This window comes from Zonotrichia albicollis, chromosome 6, assembly GCF_047830755.1.
Source record: "Zonotrichia albicollis isolate bZonAlb1 chromosome 6, bZonAlb1.hap1, whole genome shotgun sequence".
Lineage (NCBI taxonomy): Eukaryota > Metazoa > Chordata > Aves > Passeriformes > Passerellidae > Zonotrichia > Zonotrichia albicollis.
Genome location: NC_133824.1, coordinates 34,444,398 through 34,461,974, shown reverse-complemented (window position 1 = coordinate 34,461,974; position 17,577 = coordinate 34,444,398). Strand labels below are relative to the sequence as shown.

General features: G+C 43.2%; 1 protein-coding gene and 1 long non-coding RNA gene across 3 annotated transcripts in view; one reads left to right on the top strand and one right to left on the bottom strand.

Annotated features, from left to right (window-relative positions):
* Nucleotides 1–984: 984 nt before the first annotated feature.
* On the bottom strand, nucleotides 985–12,422 carry LOC141729368 (uncharacterized). The gene is made up of 3 exons (XR_012580840.1): nucleotides 12,182–12,422; nucleotides 10,752–10,945; nucleotides 985–9,907 (listed from the first exon to the last, which is right to left on the bottom strand). It is a non-coding gene; the product is annotated as an uncharacterized LOC141729368 (long non-coding RNA).
* The window catches only part of API5 (apoptosis inhibitor 5), a 17,694-nt gene continuing 12,033 nt past the window's right edge, over nucleotides 11,917–17,577 (top strand). The window contains exons 1-3 of one of the 2 annotated variants that reach the window (XM_026794908.2): nucleotides 11,917–12,094; nucleotides 16,158–16,319; nucleotides 17,105–17,198. In XM_026794908.2, coding sequence (XP_026650709.1) covers nucleotides 11,993–12,094; nucleotides 16,158–16,319; nucleotides 17,105–17,198 — 358 coding nt within the window. In that variant the 5' untranslated portion in view covers nucleotides 11,917–11,992. Of the gene's footprint in view, nucleotides 12,095–12,531; nucleotides 12,671–16,157; nucleotides 16,320–17,104; nucleotides 17,199–17,577 lie in introns of those variants that run through there. The other variant, XM_005480137.4, reaches the window with a different exon arrangement.

Sequence of the window (17,577 nt, the reverse complement as noted above, 5' to 3'; positions counted from 1 at the left end):
AGCTGCAGAGTTATTTAGAGCCAAGCTGAAGATTCACGTGTTTGAGTGGGTCATGGGTGCTTTATTATATGCTTGTCATTACAAAAAAAATGCTTATTCTGTAATGAGTTCCAGGGTGACAGAAAGCAGGCAGAGGCTCTTGTAGGATCTCACAGAAAGTATGTGCAGCCCTGCCTCTGAATTATTAGCCTCTCACAGCTAAACAGCTGCAGAACTGGATGTGGCCCGTGACAGAGATGGGCTGCAGAGCAGCACACTTCTTCCTGAATCTACAGTAGTGCACTGTACCAGGTCATATAAATGGACAGAAAATGGGAGGAAAGGCACCAGCTTCTTTGGCTACAGTGCCCTAGTGACAATGCTGCGAAGTAAGACTTGCTCTTACCTGATATTTTTTATGTCTGAGAAATTGAAGATTTTTGAGATATGATCATCTTCACTCAGCATTAGAGTTCTGATGAAGAAACTTGTCTGAAATGCCTCACCTGCAGTGTGTACCTTACAGGATACTGGGAAATCCAACCACAATATAAAAACCCATAGGAAATCAGAGTTCATTTGGTCTCAGAACTCCATATTTATATATGATGGTAATTCTCTTGAAAAGAAGACTTTCATTGCATGGAAGTTCTCCTGTGTTCATAATCCTCTGCCTGGAACATCCTAATCCTTTGTTTGCACAGGCATGTCTATACTTTGAAGTGTTAAATCATTGAGAAAAGTTCACAGACCAACAGTACAAGAATGGCTTTGGAGTTTTGGTATATCAAAATATACATGGGAGATTGATCTCCCCCTGCACAGGTAATCATTTTACATCTGTGTAAAATAAACTTCAAACCTTTCCAGTCTGATTCAGATGAGTTTGTTTTGTGGAGAAAAGAAGAAACCTCACAACTTGTAAAAGTTGTAAAGCCCGGTATGCTTTATTACGACGCGCGCCGGACGCAAGACTCCCCAAAAGGGCATGCGTACCCCTGAAGATTTCAGACCTCCTTTTATCCCCCTTCCAAATGCATATGCATACAGTTTCACAATAAGTTCATACACATTCATCTTGCATGACACTTAGCACTAATTCTTCTTTATCGGAGGAATTCCTAGGTCGGGGGCAGATTGACCTCGTGGTTTTTCTGTTTTTCTTTCTCTGTCTCCTTGCTGTCTCTGGAACGCGGCCTCTCCTTCAGCTTTAGCTCCACAGACCCTTCACCTCTCCCAGACACTTCACCTAGTTCAGGATGGATCCTTACTCTGTCTCAAGTTCTGACATCCTTTATGGGTTAGTTTAAATGACAGCATAAGCAGCAAGACAACAGAAAATCAAGCACTGTGATTTGGATATGCTAGCTCAAAATGGATAAAGGAATAATAAAAAAGATTAGCATTGTGGCTTTCATGCCAGCAGCTCTAATATCATTTACATCGTCTACAGGAAAATAGGGACATAGGATTGGCAGAGTCTGCCTGGGTCATTAAGTCTGGTCCTCTGCTATCACAGGCAACAATATCATCTAATCCCTTTCATAACTCCTGTGACTTGCCAATAAAACACAGGAAACACATGGGAGAATACTGCAGCTGTTCAGAAGAGCATAGAAAAACCCACAGCCTGTCTACAACTAAAAATGTGATTGAAGTTACATAGGCTTTTAATAGGGATGAATCAAAAAGTTTGGATTCGTTCAGCTCTACTCCAACATTTTCTGGTGTACAAGTGGGAAAAGGTCATATGTGAACATATCATTCTAGAGATTCACATACCTCTTTCATATATAAAGAGGTACTTTGAGATCTGAGTTTTGATTTGAGCACCAACATCATCAAAAAGTGCTCATAGATCTTGAATAATCATGACTGGTTCAAAATTCCCCTTTACCTATCACTTGACATATATTCAAGATGACATTTGAGTGGGTTGCCTGTTGATTCCAGGAATGGCTAAATAAATCCAGAAGAGACAACAGCCCAACCTAATTCCTCTTTTGCATAGAATATCAGAGTCACTCATCTATGACATGGAGAGTTCTGAGAAAACAACTGGTGTTTCGAAGAAACTTGTCTCTGTTCCATTTGTGATTCAGACATTTAATTTTGTCTTGCTCCTTGTTAAGGTTCATATAAATAATCCATTGCTAGTTGAGTTGGCTGCCCAAAGGGACAAATTCAATGGCAAGAGAAAGGGAGTAGATGGAATGCCTCACTGGGACCAATAAGGCTAATGAGGGAACAGTTCATACTGTAAACTTCTAAAGAGTGCATGTCCCGAAGTTTGACCTTTTGCTGTTTCCTTGATAGTAGCTGATATTTCTGTCTGTATCTTTAGAGGGGAATCATAGGTCTCTCTTTCAGAGCTCTTCATGTTGCAGATTGTATTACTAGCCAAACTATAAGCAGTAAATAATCAAGGAATTTAAACCCATGCCAGAAGAAAAGGTCCAGACTGTCTCTTAAGCTAAAGAGAAACAGGCTGTTCCCTGCTTGTCCCCTACAGGAGACAGTTCTCAGTGCAGCATCAAACAAAGCAGAATGGAATATATAGCTGCAGAGGATCTTCTTACCAAGTTTGTTCAGTTTGTACTGAAAAATAGATGGTTTGAGCAATACTAGGTCAAAGCTGAGAAGGTGTTTCAGTGGTCTCCTGTTGTCACAAATTCAGAATGGAAAGAGGAGTGAGTTGGTAAGGGAGAAAGCGTAGCCAGTCCACAAACTGCCACAAACTCTGCTACCCTCACACGTCTTCACTAGTCACTGTTTCACACCATTTTAGAAAATACAAATTGAGGCCAAGCCTATGCCTCTTCCAAACTGACATGAGATTATATGATGTCTGCAACATCATTCTAGAGTGAATTTGTTTTTCACTCTTACTACATATTATACTCAGTTTTCCATAGTATGTGTAAGATTGTATTGCAACTGCAGATTTCCATCATGAAAAGATATAATTATACAAGATAACCCTTTGCTTGGGATTGTCTAAACAATGCAGAGATGAAAGAGGCACTGAATCAAGGTGTTGGACCTCATTCAGAATATATTACAGATGAGATGTTGGGACAGAGGAAAATGGCCAGTTTGTAGAGTTGAAGGACAATTTGTCAGAGAATAACAAGAAGATGTACATAATAAACACCTCTGGCTTCAGAGTCTGGGAAAAGTGAGAACCACAGAGAGAATTTCTGTGGTTTAACCACAGCTAGCAACCAAGCCCCACACACCTGCTCACTCACTGCCCACCATGGGATGGGGAACAGAATCAGAAGGGTAAAAGTGAGAAAACCCATTGGTTGAGATAAAGACAGTTTAAAAGGTAAAGCAAGGGCCATGCACGTAAGCAGAAAACAGCAATGAATTCATTCACTGCTTCCCATGGGCAGGCAGGTGTTCAGCCATCCCCAGGAGTGCAGGGTGCCATCATACCCAGGTTACTTGGGTAAAAAAACACCATGACTCTGAACATCCCTCTCCTTCCTTCATGTTCTTCCCCCAGGTTTACAAGCTGAGCATGTTGCCATAAGGTATGGAATGTCCCTTTGGTTACTTGGGGCCAGGTGTGCTGTCTGTATCCCTGCCCAACTCCTTGTACCCCCAGCTTCTCCACTGGCAGGCAGGAGCAAAGGCCCTGAGCACTGCTCAGCAGAGCACTGTTGATAACTCCCCATTATCAACACTTCCCAACACAAACCCAAAACACAACCACATGCTAGCTTTAGTTCTAAAATGTTAAAAGTACTTAGAAGTTTTTTCATTATAAGGTTTTTTTGTTCTCACTGCTACTATTAGAAATTAAGACATCCTCTTGTCTTCACTGAAGTGTATTCATCACATACCCCCAAAAAAGTACTTTCACTCCCTGAAAACATGATATGCATATTCTCTGTCACTTCCTTATGTGCATATTTTAATTAATTCTTTCTCTTTGAAAAAGAAGGGAAACTCACCTAGGTACAGCATTCATAACAGTGTGACAAAATCTTCATACTTTCAGAACAGCAGGTGCAACTAGTGCAATGAGTGTCCTAGAACTTCCATGTCTTGACAGAAAACCCCTAAAAATACCAGATGCTACTGGCCTTCACTTTGATAAAGGAATTTTTAGACTCCTCTTTCCAGTAGGTGCTGTGCTGATTCTCCTGACCATTACAAATACCATCAGTCTCTGCTGCCAAAACAGAAAATGAAGGTGAGGAAATAAGTGCTGTGGACCTGAGGCAGCACTGCTCATCCCAGGGTCTGTTCTGAGCAGGTGATGAGCTGAGAGGCACTGGTCTGAGGAGTTCCTGTGGTCCCAGAGATACACAGACAGATGTGAAAGAGCATCTCTAGCATAGGGCTTGAAATGCTAGAGAGAGGCAGGTAACCTACACAGCATATACAAAGGAACACAGGGATGGGCCACTCCATACATTGGGCAAAATAACATGGCATAGCCATGCCAGGATATGGCAGGGCTGATATTTCCTGAGATCAGAGGAAGAAAATTATAATTCCAACAAGAGCAAAAATATGAAACAAAAGAAAGTGAGAATGGACAGAAAAAAAGAAATAAGGTGAGGAGGTCATCTAAAGAAGGTCCAAGCCAATGTAAGTAAACCAAAGCAGGAAGAAAAGGATTAGGTACACTGACCCTTATGCAAAAAACAAGGAAAAATGGTCGATGCTGCCACATGCTGGAGGGTAGGGAGAATAAATTAATGAATTAATAAAGGGCAAAAGAAATAGTAGCTAATTATGATGTATTTCATGCCTCTCTTCTAGTAGTTAGCAACTGCAGCAGCAAATAACTTTCTGCTCTTTCTCTGTTAGGAGAGAGAAATACTGCCAAAATGCACTTAGGTAGTGAAGGGTCTCCAGTGCATTTCCTGCAGAGTAGCACTCTCTATCCATGTAAAAACACCTCCCACATCAGTGCTACCAAAGACACATTGAGTTGCTCCCGAGTGAATGAGATGTAACTTTGGTCTCTGGCCGATCAGTTATTCACCTCCCTGTCCAGTGCTCTCCTACATGAACTGGGGAATAGTAATAGGTAAGGACTGAGGAGAGAAAATACTTGTTCCTTCCCCAACTTTGAGCCTGTGCAGCAACACTCAGCTCTCCACATGGTGCATAAACACAGCAGGCTGGTGGCTGTCTCAAGTCTACCGCCTGCTGGGCAGAGTTCATTTCTATCTGTAGTACAAGAGCAGAGAGACTATGGAAATGTCACCAAATTACAGCAAGGTATTCACAAGGGAAAAAAGGCATGCTAGCCAGCAAGTGTTTTCAAGGCATGTTAACAAATCCAGTTTATCTCACATGCCAGCTCTCCCCCACCTCATTCCCATTCCCACTGAATAGATACTAATTGAAAATTATGTTTTCAATGTGAAGGCTTTTTCTAATTTGGTCTTGTTTAAAAGCATTTAGGGATCTTATTGTTTGTTGTATTTCAAAGTGATTTGCATGAACTCCCCAGGGAAGCCAACAAAGGGCACTACCAACATTTTGCTGGCAGACAGCAAGGGTTTCTACTTAGCACAGAATATTCATGTGCTTCAAGAAACACAGATTCTTGACGTAGAGGAGACAGTTGAAGAGCTCCAATGCAAAATATCTAGGAAACTCTTGTAAAATCTATTCCTGTTCAGCATTTTTAGCAATCCTGGCAGACACAGAGCTCAGTTGAAAATATGAATCATTTTTAAATATTTTTCATGGGAAAGGTAGGATTGCCTATGCAATATAAACATGCTCAAAAAGATACTTTCCAGGCTTTAAGTCTCATGTATGCATCACACTGCACACTCTAAAATCTCTTCACTGAATTCTATAGACTCCCACATATTTATGACAAGTGAGTATACAAAGTGTAAAACATCTTGTATTTACCCAACAAAATATGTAATCATGCACTCAGGCCTGCACTGCACACACTCCTATATATTTGACACATGCAGGATGCCAGACATTGTACACACGCACATATTTGTGCATTATATTACATGAGTGTCTTTGTAGATCATACAAAGCACAGGAACAGCCTGCACCTTACAACACACCTGCAGGACCTGCACACAGCCAGATTTGCCAGTAAAGTTCAGATTACTTATATCTGTGTGCATTAACAAAAACCTGTGTTTACGACATCTTCCAATTTGTACGTATGCAATACATGTCTATCCATTCATTTACTTAATGAAGTATGATATTGAGGAGGAAAAAAACATTAAGGCATACAGTAAAGTCTTCAGAAGAGACTTTGTTATACAGAAAGCACATTTCCTATTATTATGAGTTTTCAGATTGGTGTAAGACCTGGTCTGCATGCAAAAGCTTAGTTAAGAACAGGCACAGCTAGGTTAAGAACATAAAAAACAACCCCATTAATTGACATCCCCATGACAACAGAAGTCTTAAGCCAGAAAAAAACTCTTTGGCAATCTAATTTCTCCGGTTCAAGAAATGGGAGAAGGAAAAAGAATATTTTGCTTCTTTTTTCAGAGTAATTAGAGATTCAACTCACCATCAATTTCTTTCCATTATAACAAAGGCCTGCATCTATTTAGGATGATTTTTCACATTAGAGTGGCTCAAAGTGCCAGAGGAATACTATTTCATTCTAATCTAGTCAAGTTCCAAGTTGAAAAGAATCATCTGTTTAGAGATCCTATTCCAGCTATGACTTGGACCACAGCAAGTGCTGCAGACTGTGGTTTCCATAGCCATGTTTACACAGCTTGCTACAGCCCACAGTGTGTCATCCAGGTGGCAGGGACCATTATTAGGTGCTGCTTGAGCATATATTCCAAGTATTCCAGGTATTTCATCCACACTGCTGGGATTTTTCTGAAGTATGTCTGGATAACATTGCCAGAACCAACTAAAAACAAATCGCAGTCCTCAAAATTCTTCTGTCTCTTTTGTCACCATCTAGCTCCTTCTGTGTAGCCACTGTCATTTTCATACTTTTATCAGCCAGCACATATGAAAACAGTGCTCCATGCCATTCCAAATGCCACTGCAAATATACAGAAGCTGTGGGAAATTTTTCACAGCCTGCTGCCATGTGGCTTTAGCACTTCCAATCTGTCACTGTGCTGCAGAGCAGCTCTCATGTGTTTTCTGAAGCAGTGGCAACAGCTGTCTCACCAGCAGCAGCCTCAGGAGCAGTGGAAGGTACAGGATGTCAAGCTGCTCAGTGTGGGAGCTGGGTCAGCATCCATGGCTGAATTCATCAAGCAAGAAGCAAGTGGTAGGGAATTTCATAGAGTCATAGAAGGGGTTGGGTGACCTTGAAGATCGTCCAGTTCCAACCCCCCTGCCATGGGCAAACCAGGTTGCTCAGAGCCCCATCCAACCTGGCCTTGAACACTTCCAGGGATAGGGGATCAACATTCCTGAGCAACCTGTTCCAGTACCTAACCACACTCACAGTTAAGGATTTTTTCCTAATATCTAATCTAAACTTACACCTTTTAAATTTGAACTCTGTTCATCCTTGTCTTGTCATTACACGCTCTTGTAAACTTTCCCCATCTTTCCTGTAAGTTCCCTTCAAGTACTCTAAGGCTGCAATTATCTCACCCCAAAGCCTTTTCTTTTCCATGCTGAACAATCACAACTCCCTCAGTCTTCCCCCACAAGAGAAAAAAACTGACCAATGTGGTAACTCTCCTCTGAACTCACTCCAATAGGTTAATGTCGTTCCTGTGTTGAGGACCCCAGAATTCCAGGTAAGGTCTCATCAGAGCAGAGCAGAGGAGCAGAATCCCCTCCCTTTCCCTGTCGACTACCCTGCTTTGGATGCAGCCCAGCACACGTTTGACTTTCTGGGCTGCAAGTGCACATGGGTGGGTCATGTCCACCTTCCCATCCCCCAGCAGCCCCAAGGCCTTCTCAGCAGGGCTGCTCTCGATCTGTTCATCCCCCAGCCTGTACTGATACTGTGGATTGCCCCAGCCTAGGTGCAGCACCTTGCACTTGGTCTTATTAAACCTCATGATATTCCCCTGAGCCCACATCTCAGGTTTGTCCAGGTCCCTTTGGATGGCATCCTGCCCTTCATGTGTGTCAACTGCACCACTTGGCTTGAAGTTATCTGCTGAGGGTGCTCTTGATCCCACCTTCTATGTTATTAATGATGATAATAAGTAACACTCATCCTAATACAGATTCCTGAGGAACACCACTCATCACTGATGCCCATTGGGACTCTGAGCCACTACCTTCTGGAGGCAATCATCCAAGCAACTCCTAATCCACCTAACAGTCCATCCATCAAATCCATCAGTCTCCAGTTTGAAGAGATCCTTCTTTGTTGTGGGGGACCGTGAACTGGCAGTGTGAAAATGCAAAAACTTGGAGACAAAATACAGAGACGAAACCTGTTCTGAGTGAGCCCAAAGAAGCAACAGACTCATAGTGAAATGTTCTAGGAGGTAGGAATCATGGCATGGCAAGTCAATGATGGCCATCATAGCAGAGAGGCACAACGCATCCAAACTTCAGCATGTGTAAAAGTAACATCCCAATCATTTTATGTCTTTTTAATGAAGGATGGAGTACCCATTATCTGTCCTATTAATTTTTCCTAGCCAGCATTGTACATATTGTGGAAATCTTCAACAAAAGTAGCATAAACTCAGTATAAACCAGTTATCTGTCCCTCTTTCCCAGATGCTCTTTGAGCTAAACAATCTGTGGATGCTATGTCTGCTTTTAAGTCTTCTTGCCAAATATCATATTTCACAGTCCCATTTTCTTATTCTTCAAGATGTTTTGTCTCTAATATTGCTGTATGAATGTTCCACACAAACAAGACAATCAAAGTCTCTGAAGAGGGCTGGGGTTTCAATCCTTAGCTAGCCTTGCCCATGTGGAAAGACATGCAGCATTTTGGTCTGTAAACGAGAGCGCTGATTGAGCACGGTTAATGCGCACAGCACACACTTTGTGGGGGTTGTGGGAGCTTCTGGGTTGTAGAAGAGAGGAGCATTACTAACACATTCACAAACCATTTAAAAGGATGTTCTACATTTCTTACACAGGCAGGGTAAGCAGTAAGAGGAGTACAAGCAGATTGTGTAAAAAGGCAGCAACCTGGAAAAAAAAGTACAGGGAGAAAGAAAAAGCCGGCTCTATTTCTCTAATCCCTTTTCTCGGCTGAATTTGGAGATGTGGCTTGGAACAGACTAGGCGTTTTTCCCGAGGGCCGCGCGGGGTGCAGGGAATAGCGGCACAAGGGCCGGCGCCGTCCCGCGGCCGGGAGCGGCTCCTCCGCGGGGGCCGAGCGCCGCCTGCTGGCTCCGCCTGGGAGCGCGGCGGTGCAGCAGCCGCAGCGATTGCCGCTCCCATGGGAAAAATATCTCACCGTGCCAGGGAGAAATCTTGCAGGAAAACCCGAGCACACTAGAAAGAATTTGTGGAAAATCTGCGCTTATCTGAATACAGCAGCTAGGTGCTTATAGCCACGCAGGATACCTTTCGTGTGTGCCAATAAAAGGCTTTACATCTGCGAACATAGTTATGCACTCGTATTCCTCTGTGATATCTGGACACCCTTTTCTGAAAAGATCTCCACAGATTTTTAAGATGGATGGAGGGTAATTGCTGTACTCTTTCACATGTAAAACCTCTTTTACTAGCTCAAGCCCATTTCTAAAATGTGAGTTTAGAAGAATTCAGGAGCAATTGCTTATCTAGCATAAGTTAACAAATGGACCCTCTTTCAGTCACTTTATTATTCACAGAAACCTTCCAGGTTTGGTTCATGGTTTTAAACCACTGTTCCAGTGTGAAGTCTTCATTAATCATGTCATTCTGTCATAAGAGAAGTCTTTTCTTGCCCCATCTGTGGTTTTGTCTAAGGCTGGTCCTCCACCAAAAACCAGAGAACTTGTGGGATAGGAATAATAATTTTTTTTCTCTGAGGAAAACAGAAAACTTCATTAATTGTACAAATAAATTATTTTTCCTCTGGAGAACCTGCAGTGATTCCAGAGTACTTGATTTATGGGCAGTGCACAAGAATGGGAGTCAAATGTATAATGACACCACTTCATTATCAAATTTACCACAGGGTTATCGCCACAAGCTTGGGTTTGCAGAGATTGAGAAGAAAAAAAAAAGAGAAAAATCCTGACTGAAGGCCAGATTAACCCTGTTTTGTGAAACTATAAGACTTGCACTGCAGAGTCTGAAAAAGCTGTGTGTCATTCTCGAATGTGCATTTCAAGCTTCAGGGTTCCTAAAAATGCATTTTCAAAAATATCACGACTTGATTAAAGAGATCCATTACTAGCTTTGAAAAATAATTTCAAACTATTTCTTCAAAATGTGTAACACCATCAGCTCTTCATTTATTTTCTTTTAATATAAAAGCTAAAGACTAACGGTGATTAATTTTAAAGAGGTTCGTTATAAAAAATGCTATATATATTTCATAAATAGGAAAAAACTAAAAAGACTAGAGAATAAAAATTGTTGTCAGGAGAGAAAAAATGAAATTAATGATGTAAAGAAACAAGGAAGCAATTGAGGAAATAAAATTCCAGGATCAAAGGATGGAAACAGAAAAACCTCAGAGAAAATAATTTTTTAATGTGACTGAATACCCCTTTTCATTTGTGTATTCTCTGTTAGAAAGACAATGAGAACAGCTGAATGTATCCCTGCCACAGAAGGTAGAAAAGTCTAATTCCAAGGCCTATAACAGATGCTATAAAAATGTGATTAAAATAGTAAGTTGTAACAAAATACATAATGCTTACCATCCCACCCTACCAGTTAATCTCCCTGCCATGCAGCCAAGTCCATTGGAGTTCATGTCCCATCACTCTCCAGTGTCTGAAGCGCCCCTTCTGCTCTCCTACAGAATGCAGAGCCAGTCTTCCCCAGAAGGGACACAGCCCCTCTCACAGCCATCTTCATTCATGCTTACTTTTTCTCTCCACAACTGTCAGACCTACAGCAATGCATAAATGCTACATATTTATTCATGCTTGCTATGGAATGTAATCACAGTTTGATAGAGCGTTCTTGACAGAAAAAAAACCCAAGAAAATGAGATAACAAGGCAGCTCCATCTATATAAACACTTCAGCAGGGGAGAGTAAAAGGCAGTTTAATGAGATGTTCATCTTTCCTCCTTTGTGGCCAAGTTGTAAAAGTTTGCCATGGTAGTGCTGATAAAGATGGTTATAGTGAATTTTAAAATCTGCATTCAGATGCAATGCTGCCTGGAAACTGCTGGAGGACAAGAGATTGACATCTCTTAATATCCGCCAGGCTGCCCGAGGAAGCTCTCCCTTCCTAGAAAATGAGAGGTTCTCCTAAACATGCAGCTCTTTCGTCATATCAAAAATATTTCTTCTCTCATGTTACATTTTGTCCCCACTACTAAGATTACCCACCATATTCTTTTTAGATTACTTTGGGTAAATGTGATGGCCAGAAACACACCAAGGGGAAGGATGTGGTCAGAGCTCTCTGGGATCTGACAGCAGCCACAAGCTTCCACACTCACAGACCCCATCAGAGTGTGCAGGAATGACATGCATCCCCTGGTGTAGGAACGCCCAGGTAAAGGCACTGAGTCTCAATTCAAGGAAGGGGAGAAAGGAGAGGGATGCCTCCCACAGCATCCTTCATGCTGCTGGGAAGGGTATTCAAGAAAGGTCCAGTGCTTTGTATAGCTCAGCCTCAGATTCACATAAGGGGAATCCTCTTCCATTTAAGTGCCTGTGAAATTTGCAGGAGGCTAAAGCATATTGATATACGAGGCGAAGACACTGCTACAGCCTTAAAACCTTTGCCACAATTTCTATTTGGCGATTGGAATCTAATGAACACATGCTGCCTTCATTGGCATGAGTTGCAGATACTTCAGTTTCTGGAATTAGGGAGCATTTTCCTCTGCAGGAAAAGATGCAAGTCACCAAATCACAGGAAAGCAGTCTCCGTCTCGTACTAGGAGCTCAGCGTGCAACAGGCACCTCTCGAGCATCTTCCAATGTACTTGTATAGGACAGACAAAAAGGGATACAGAAACGAGGCGCCGGGGAAAAGCATCAGTCAAGGGAAGGAGAAGGAATGCGAACATAGACCCGGAGAGGTAGGGGAGGGTGAGGGGAGGTAGGAGGGAACAAAAAAACCTGCAAGAGGTGAAGGTCATGGCGCATCTGTGAGCACAAGAACGCACCCCGTAGCGCGGCCCCTGCCCGAGCCTGCGGCGGGGCGGAGAACGCAGGGCCCGGGGAGCAGCCGCTAGGGCCGGGCACGTAACGCAGGGCCCGGGGAGCAACCGCTAGGTCCGGGCGCTGCGGGAGCGCGGCCCGTCGGGCGCGGCCCGGCGGCAGTCCCGGCCCCCGCCCCGGCCCCCGCCCCGGCCCCGGCCCCGCCGCCGCCCCGCTCCGCCTTTGGCTCCGGCTGCTCCCGGCCCTGCAGTGCCACCTCCCACCGCCAGGGGGCGGCGCGCAGGCGGCGGCGCACGGCCGCTCCGGGACTGGCGCCTCGCTGGTGCTGACGACGCGGCCCGAGCGGGAGCGGCGGCCGGAGCGGCGGCGGCGGCGTCAGTGGCGGATTCGGTGTTTCGGTGGCTCTGCCCCTTCCCCGCCGCGCCATGCCCACCGTGGAGGAGCTCTACCGCAACTACGGCATCCTGGCGGACGCCACGGAGACGGCGGGCCAGGTGCGGTGTGGCTGCGGCCTGCAAGGCCTTGCTAGGCCTCGGGCTTGCGTAGCGCCACGGCGGGGAGTTCCGGGCCGAGGGGAGGCTGGCGGGCCAGGGTGCTATCAGAGGGGCTCCTCGCCTCGCCGCACAGCCGGGAGCCCCGGGTGGGTTTCCTCAGGCCGGCGGCGGCGCAGGGCGGGTAAAAATGAACAGCGCGCCCGCGAATCTGCAAGGACCGCAGTGGCTCCCGTCGCTTTTGCAGCATCCGCGTCCTGCCGGCAGCTTTCCTGTTAATGCGGCGTCTCGGATATTAGCCGGTTCTTAGCTAGAGTCAAAGCTGTATTTTCCAAGGGGTCGGGGAGTTTCGCCTGGCGAATTCGGGCCTTGAAGTCTTTGACACCGCACTTGCAGATCCAGCGCACTTGCAGGTCTGGAGAGCGTCTGGCAGGCTGTCTTGCTAAAAGGCTTACTGAGGGAATGTGAAGTCTGGTATGGCCCTTTGCCTGTAGCCCTTTGCTTTCTTCCTTGAGGCAAGAACGTAAGGTCGACCCTCAAGACTGAGAAATATTTTTTCTGTAAATTTTGGTAAGATCTGCCATTTGTTTACACTATTACTGAATTATTCAAGAAAAGAGGATGACTTAGAATATTACCAGTAGAAAATATTATGGTTAGTTACAACTAGTTTTGGAATTGCATTAATCCCTTATTTTCCAAAATGGCCCCCTGAAAAAGCAGAAGATATTTTTTTTTCCTTTGGGTTGTAATGTCAATAAGTAGGAAAGTAGTTTTCCATATCTGTATCTAACTGTGGATTTTAAACTAAATGAGAACACTGCTGTACAATGTCACTTACAAAGTTCTTTAAGAGAAGAAATATTTTGGTGGTTGGGGGCAGCGTGGTGTTGAAGTTATTTTTTGTTTTAATTCAGTTCCCATTCACTTTGCTTGTGTGGTTATGCCCTAGTGAAACAAAACATCCTTGCAGACAGTCCAACAAAAACATCACCTCAGAGCCGAAACCAAAGTGCAAATAAAATGTAGGGAACTGCAGGGAGAGGTGCAGAGTAAAACATGCTGTTATCTTGCCACTTTTGAAAAGCACAGTTCATCTCACTTTGATTTTTGTCCGGAAGGAATGAGTAGAGCAGTCTTAGGCAGAGCAAACTCCAGCATGATTAGGAAATGCAGCATATGACAGGGTAGGTGTGTAAGAATCTCTGAGGGTAAGTATGGAATGGGGATTCCTAAAACTCTCCCAGCTTTGTCCCTCTCCAGCTTTTGGGTTCCCAGAGCCAGAGGAAGTGTCTCTGTAACAAGCACACCTTGTGAGGTTATTTTTCAGTGAACTTTTCTGGTGCTCTGTTGAACTGTGTGTGCTTCTGGCATATAAAGGTTCTGTGTTAAAACATTTCATTGTTTTGTTAACCTTTGTGGTGGAGTTACCTCTTTGAATTTGTCATTTCATAATCTTGCCTGGTGGCTCCAGTTCCTGCGTTCTGAGAAGCCATGAGTTCCTTGTTCATCAGTTTTATCCCACTTAATGCTTTATTATCTCTTAACAACGTCATGAACACGATCTCTTACTGCAAAACATCGTGGTCACCCTGTTTCAAACAAGGAAACATTGAGCATGAGCACTGCCAGAAGTTATGGCATCAAGAGAAGTACTGGGCTTGTCCAAGAGTGTTTCAGTTGAGAAAGGTGCTCAGGTGTGAGGTGTCCGCAAGTGGAATGAAGGTGAGAAGTTGAAAAAAACTGTTAGGAAGCTGGCTGAAAATAAAGAGGAAGACAAACGTTTCTTCATAAGGCAATGTGGACCTTGGCACAGGGCACTGTAGGGCATGAATTGACTCAAGAACTAGCCTAGAGAAGTTAATGGATGATTGGTCAATTAACAGTAATTTAAAACAAAGGTCTGGACACTCTCGCCAGCTTAGGACATTCCTTTGTTACAGATGGGAAGGGAATGCTCAAAACAGGAGGATCACACTGCTGCTGTAGTTGCCTGTGTTTTTTCTAGAGCATTCCGTGCTGCCAGGTACAGATAAAATACTCCTGCCTGAACTGCATTTTCCTACATGGTAGGAGTAATTAGCATACAGGAACACAAATGCAGGGAGCACAGGCTGCTCTGTTCCAGTGCTATGTGAATGCTTTTTCATATGTATTGAGTTTTATGTTACATGTTCTACAACAGAACTTGTTCTTAACATGCAGCCTGAGAACCCGTGTCTGTGCTGATGTGTTTTCATTGCTGGTTTGTGCTGGCTCATTCCTGCCTTTGCTGCTCACTGCACTGCACTGGCCCAGCTACAGAGGGAACTGGGTGCTGATGTGGTTCAGCTGCAAGGCAACTGATTCTTTCACTGCTTATTTTTCACCCAGATCTGTATCCCACTCCAGACTCTGACAACACAGCTATCAACAAGCTATAGGGAGTGCTTCAGGAGCACGGGCACTAAATTTTAAAATGCAACTTGCTTTAGAGGACATTAAGGCAGTGTACTGCTTTGTAAATTAATATCTGTATTTGCTACAGGACAACTTTCATGGGGAGTAGTGGTGATGACATATGTGGCTCTGGGAAATTTAATGTAAATAAAGCAAAGAAAGTGTCCTGTGCTGTCAGGGTTGCTGTTCAAAGTAGAATAAGCTGTTTTAAGCATTCTTTTTCACAACCATGAGGAAAATTAATCTTAGAAGGTCCTGATTTCCACTAGTACCTAATAATGCTGACCTCTATTTCACAAAAACACAACTAACCACAAAGACTTCAATTAATTTAAAGTTTTGGTCCTGCAGGCACAGAACCAGAAGCACCTGTGTAATTCTAATTGGAGCAGCTAGAGAAAATTTTACTGTTGAAGTGTTTATTCCTGTATTTGGAATATATATTTCTGTATTTAAAATTGGAGGTTTCTTGGCTTTTTAAGTCTAGTTTCCCTTAACAGTTCTTCCAAGCACTATATTTCATCCCAGATTAGCTACCTGAATACATAGCAGAGATTCCAGGTGGAGTTAGCTACCTGAATAGATGCCAAAGATACTTTAGCACCATATATGTTAATAAGAATTCATGATCCACTGCAGTGGCACAGTGTCTGTAATCTCTACTTCAAAGACATGAAGTAGAGAATCCATGAGCATACAAAAGGCAAAAACTCCTTGAAAAACTCCCCAAGTTCAGTGGCAGGGATCATAGAATTTCTTGCACTAATCTAATCCCAGTGTGCAGGAGGTGCTACCCTTAGGGCCAGCAGCTGGAGCAGTACATGCTTGAACAGACAGGAGCCAGAATAACAGTGAAAGCCAGGCAACAGAGGCAAACATTACCAAATTGGCATGGTTATATCAGTCTAGGAGAAAAATATATTCCTTTGTAAGAAGCATGTATAGTATGGTTCACTTAAATAGTTTCAGAGACTAGGAGAAAAAAGTCCTTCCTTGTCTTGAGAATAAGCCAGGATTTTTCCATTTATGTATTCTGGTTTTGTTTTTTTAGCATAAGGATGCCTACCAGGTGATCTTGGACGGTGTGAAAGGAGGTGCCAAGGAGAAGAGACTTGCAGCCCAGTTCATTCCTAAGTTCTTCAAGCATTTTCCTGAGCTAGCTGACTCAGCTATCAACGCCCAGTTGGACCTCTGTGAGGATGAAGATGTTTCTGTAAGAATAAGAACCTTGTAGCAAGTTGATACTTCCAATTTGTATTTTGCTGGTTTTTTCTCTTTTTTGTTTAATGGGCTGTGTCTTTTGGGAGGGCAAGGTTGGTCTTTGGAAAACATAAATTTAATTGTATTCTTGCATTTAATTCATTGTGTGATGGTTTGGGAAGATGCATCAGTTTTCATTTATCTTCTTTAGCTCCCACCACTAATTGAAGGAATAGCTCTGTAGGAAGAAACTTACAGTTTATTTGAATAGCATTTACATGGCTTCCTATCAAAATGCACTTTGTTGTAATTGATTCTGATAAATACTGCTGGGAGACAATCTTGTTTGCACCTGAGAACCACGGGGATGTGATTCTGACTGTTGTGCTTCTTGAGATGCTTCATGCTGCTTCTGTGGTGCTGGTAGAAGCTGTACCTTTGAAGCATTTCTGTTCATCAGGTCTTAAGGGATTTGGACAGATCATTCAAGCATTTTTCAGTGCTGGGAACAAACTCTAGAGTTTATCCCTGCCATATGTACAACTGTAGTACTGTCCTTCCTGTCAGCAAATAAAACTCCTTAATAACACACATTCTAGCCATTATTTTGTTGTTCATATAAATGATTTTGTGAACAGAAGTACTGTTTGAATTTGATTTTTCTTCAGTGCTGCCTAGCTCTAAGAAAAATACGTTATTTACTTCATAAATATGCTAAAATAGGGGGATTTGGGGTGTTATGTAATTCCTGAAAGTTTAAACATTTTTTAATTTCCACATCATTGACAATTTTAACAGATCCGTCGACAAGCAATCAAGGAACTGCCTCAGTTTGCCACTGGAGATAACCTTCCTCGGGTAGCAGACATACTGACCCAGCTTCTGCAGTCAGGTGGGAGACACATGCTGGCTGATCTCATGGCTCACCTAAATATGTGTATAATTTTGCTTCTGTAGAACATTTTTCATTGATTCATTATTTATCCCAGTGCTGTTCATGTCCTTCTTGTGTTTTCTCCTGCTTTATATTTGCTGTACAGTAAGCCTGAAAGGGCACCGATTATTCTGATCAAAACCAAAAATCTTTCTTTGAGATAAAACAATTTTTTTTTTCATTCAAATTCTCTGCAAGCATCTGTAGAAAACGGCATGGTGGGGGAAACCTTCCAGTTACAGACTGCAGCAAATTGATTTCTGAAAAAGATTTACTGAGTTTGTGATCCAGTTTCTGGAACCTGAAAAGGCCTGAGGGCATTTTGTCCCATACAGTT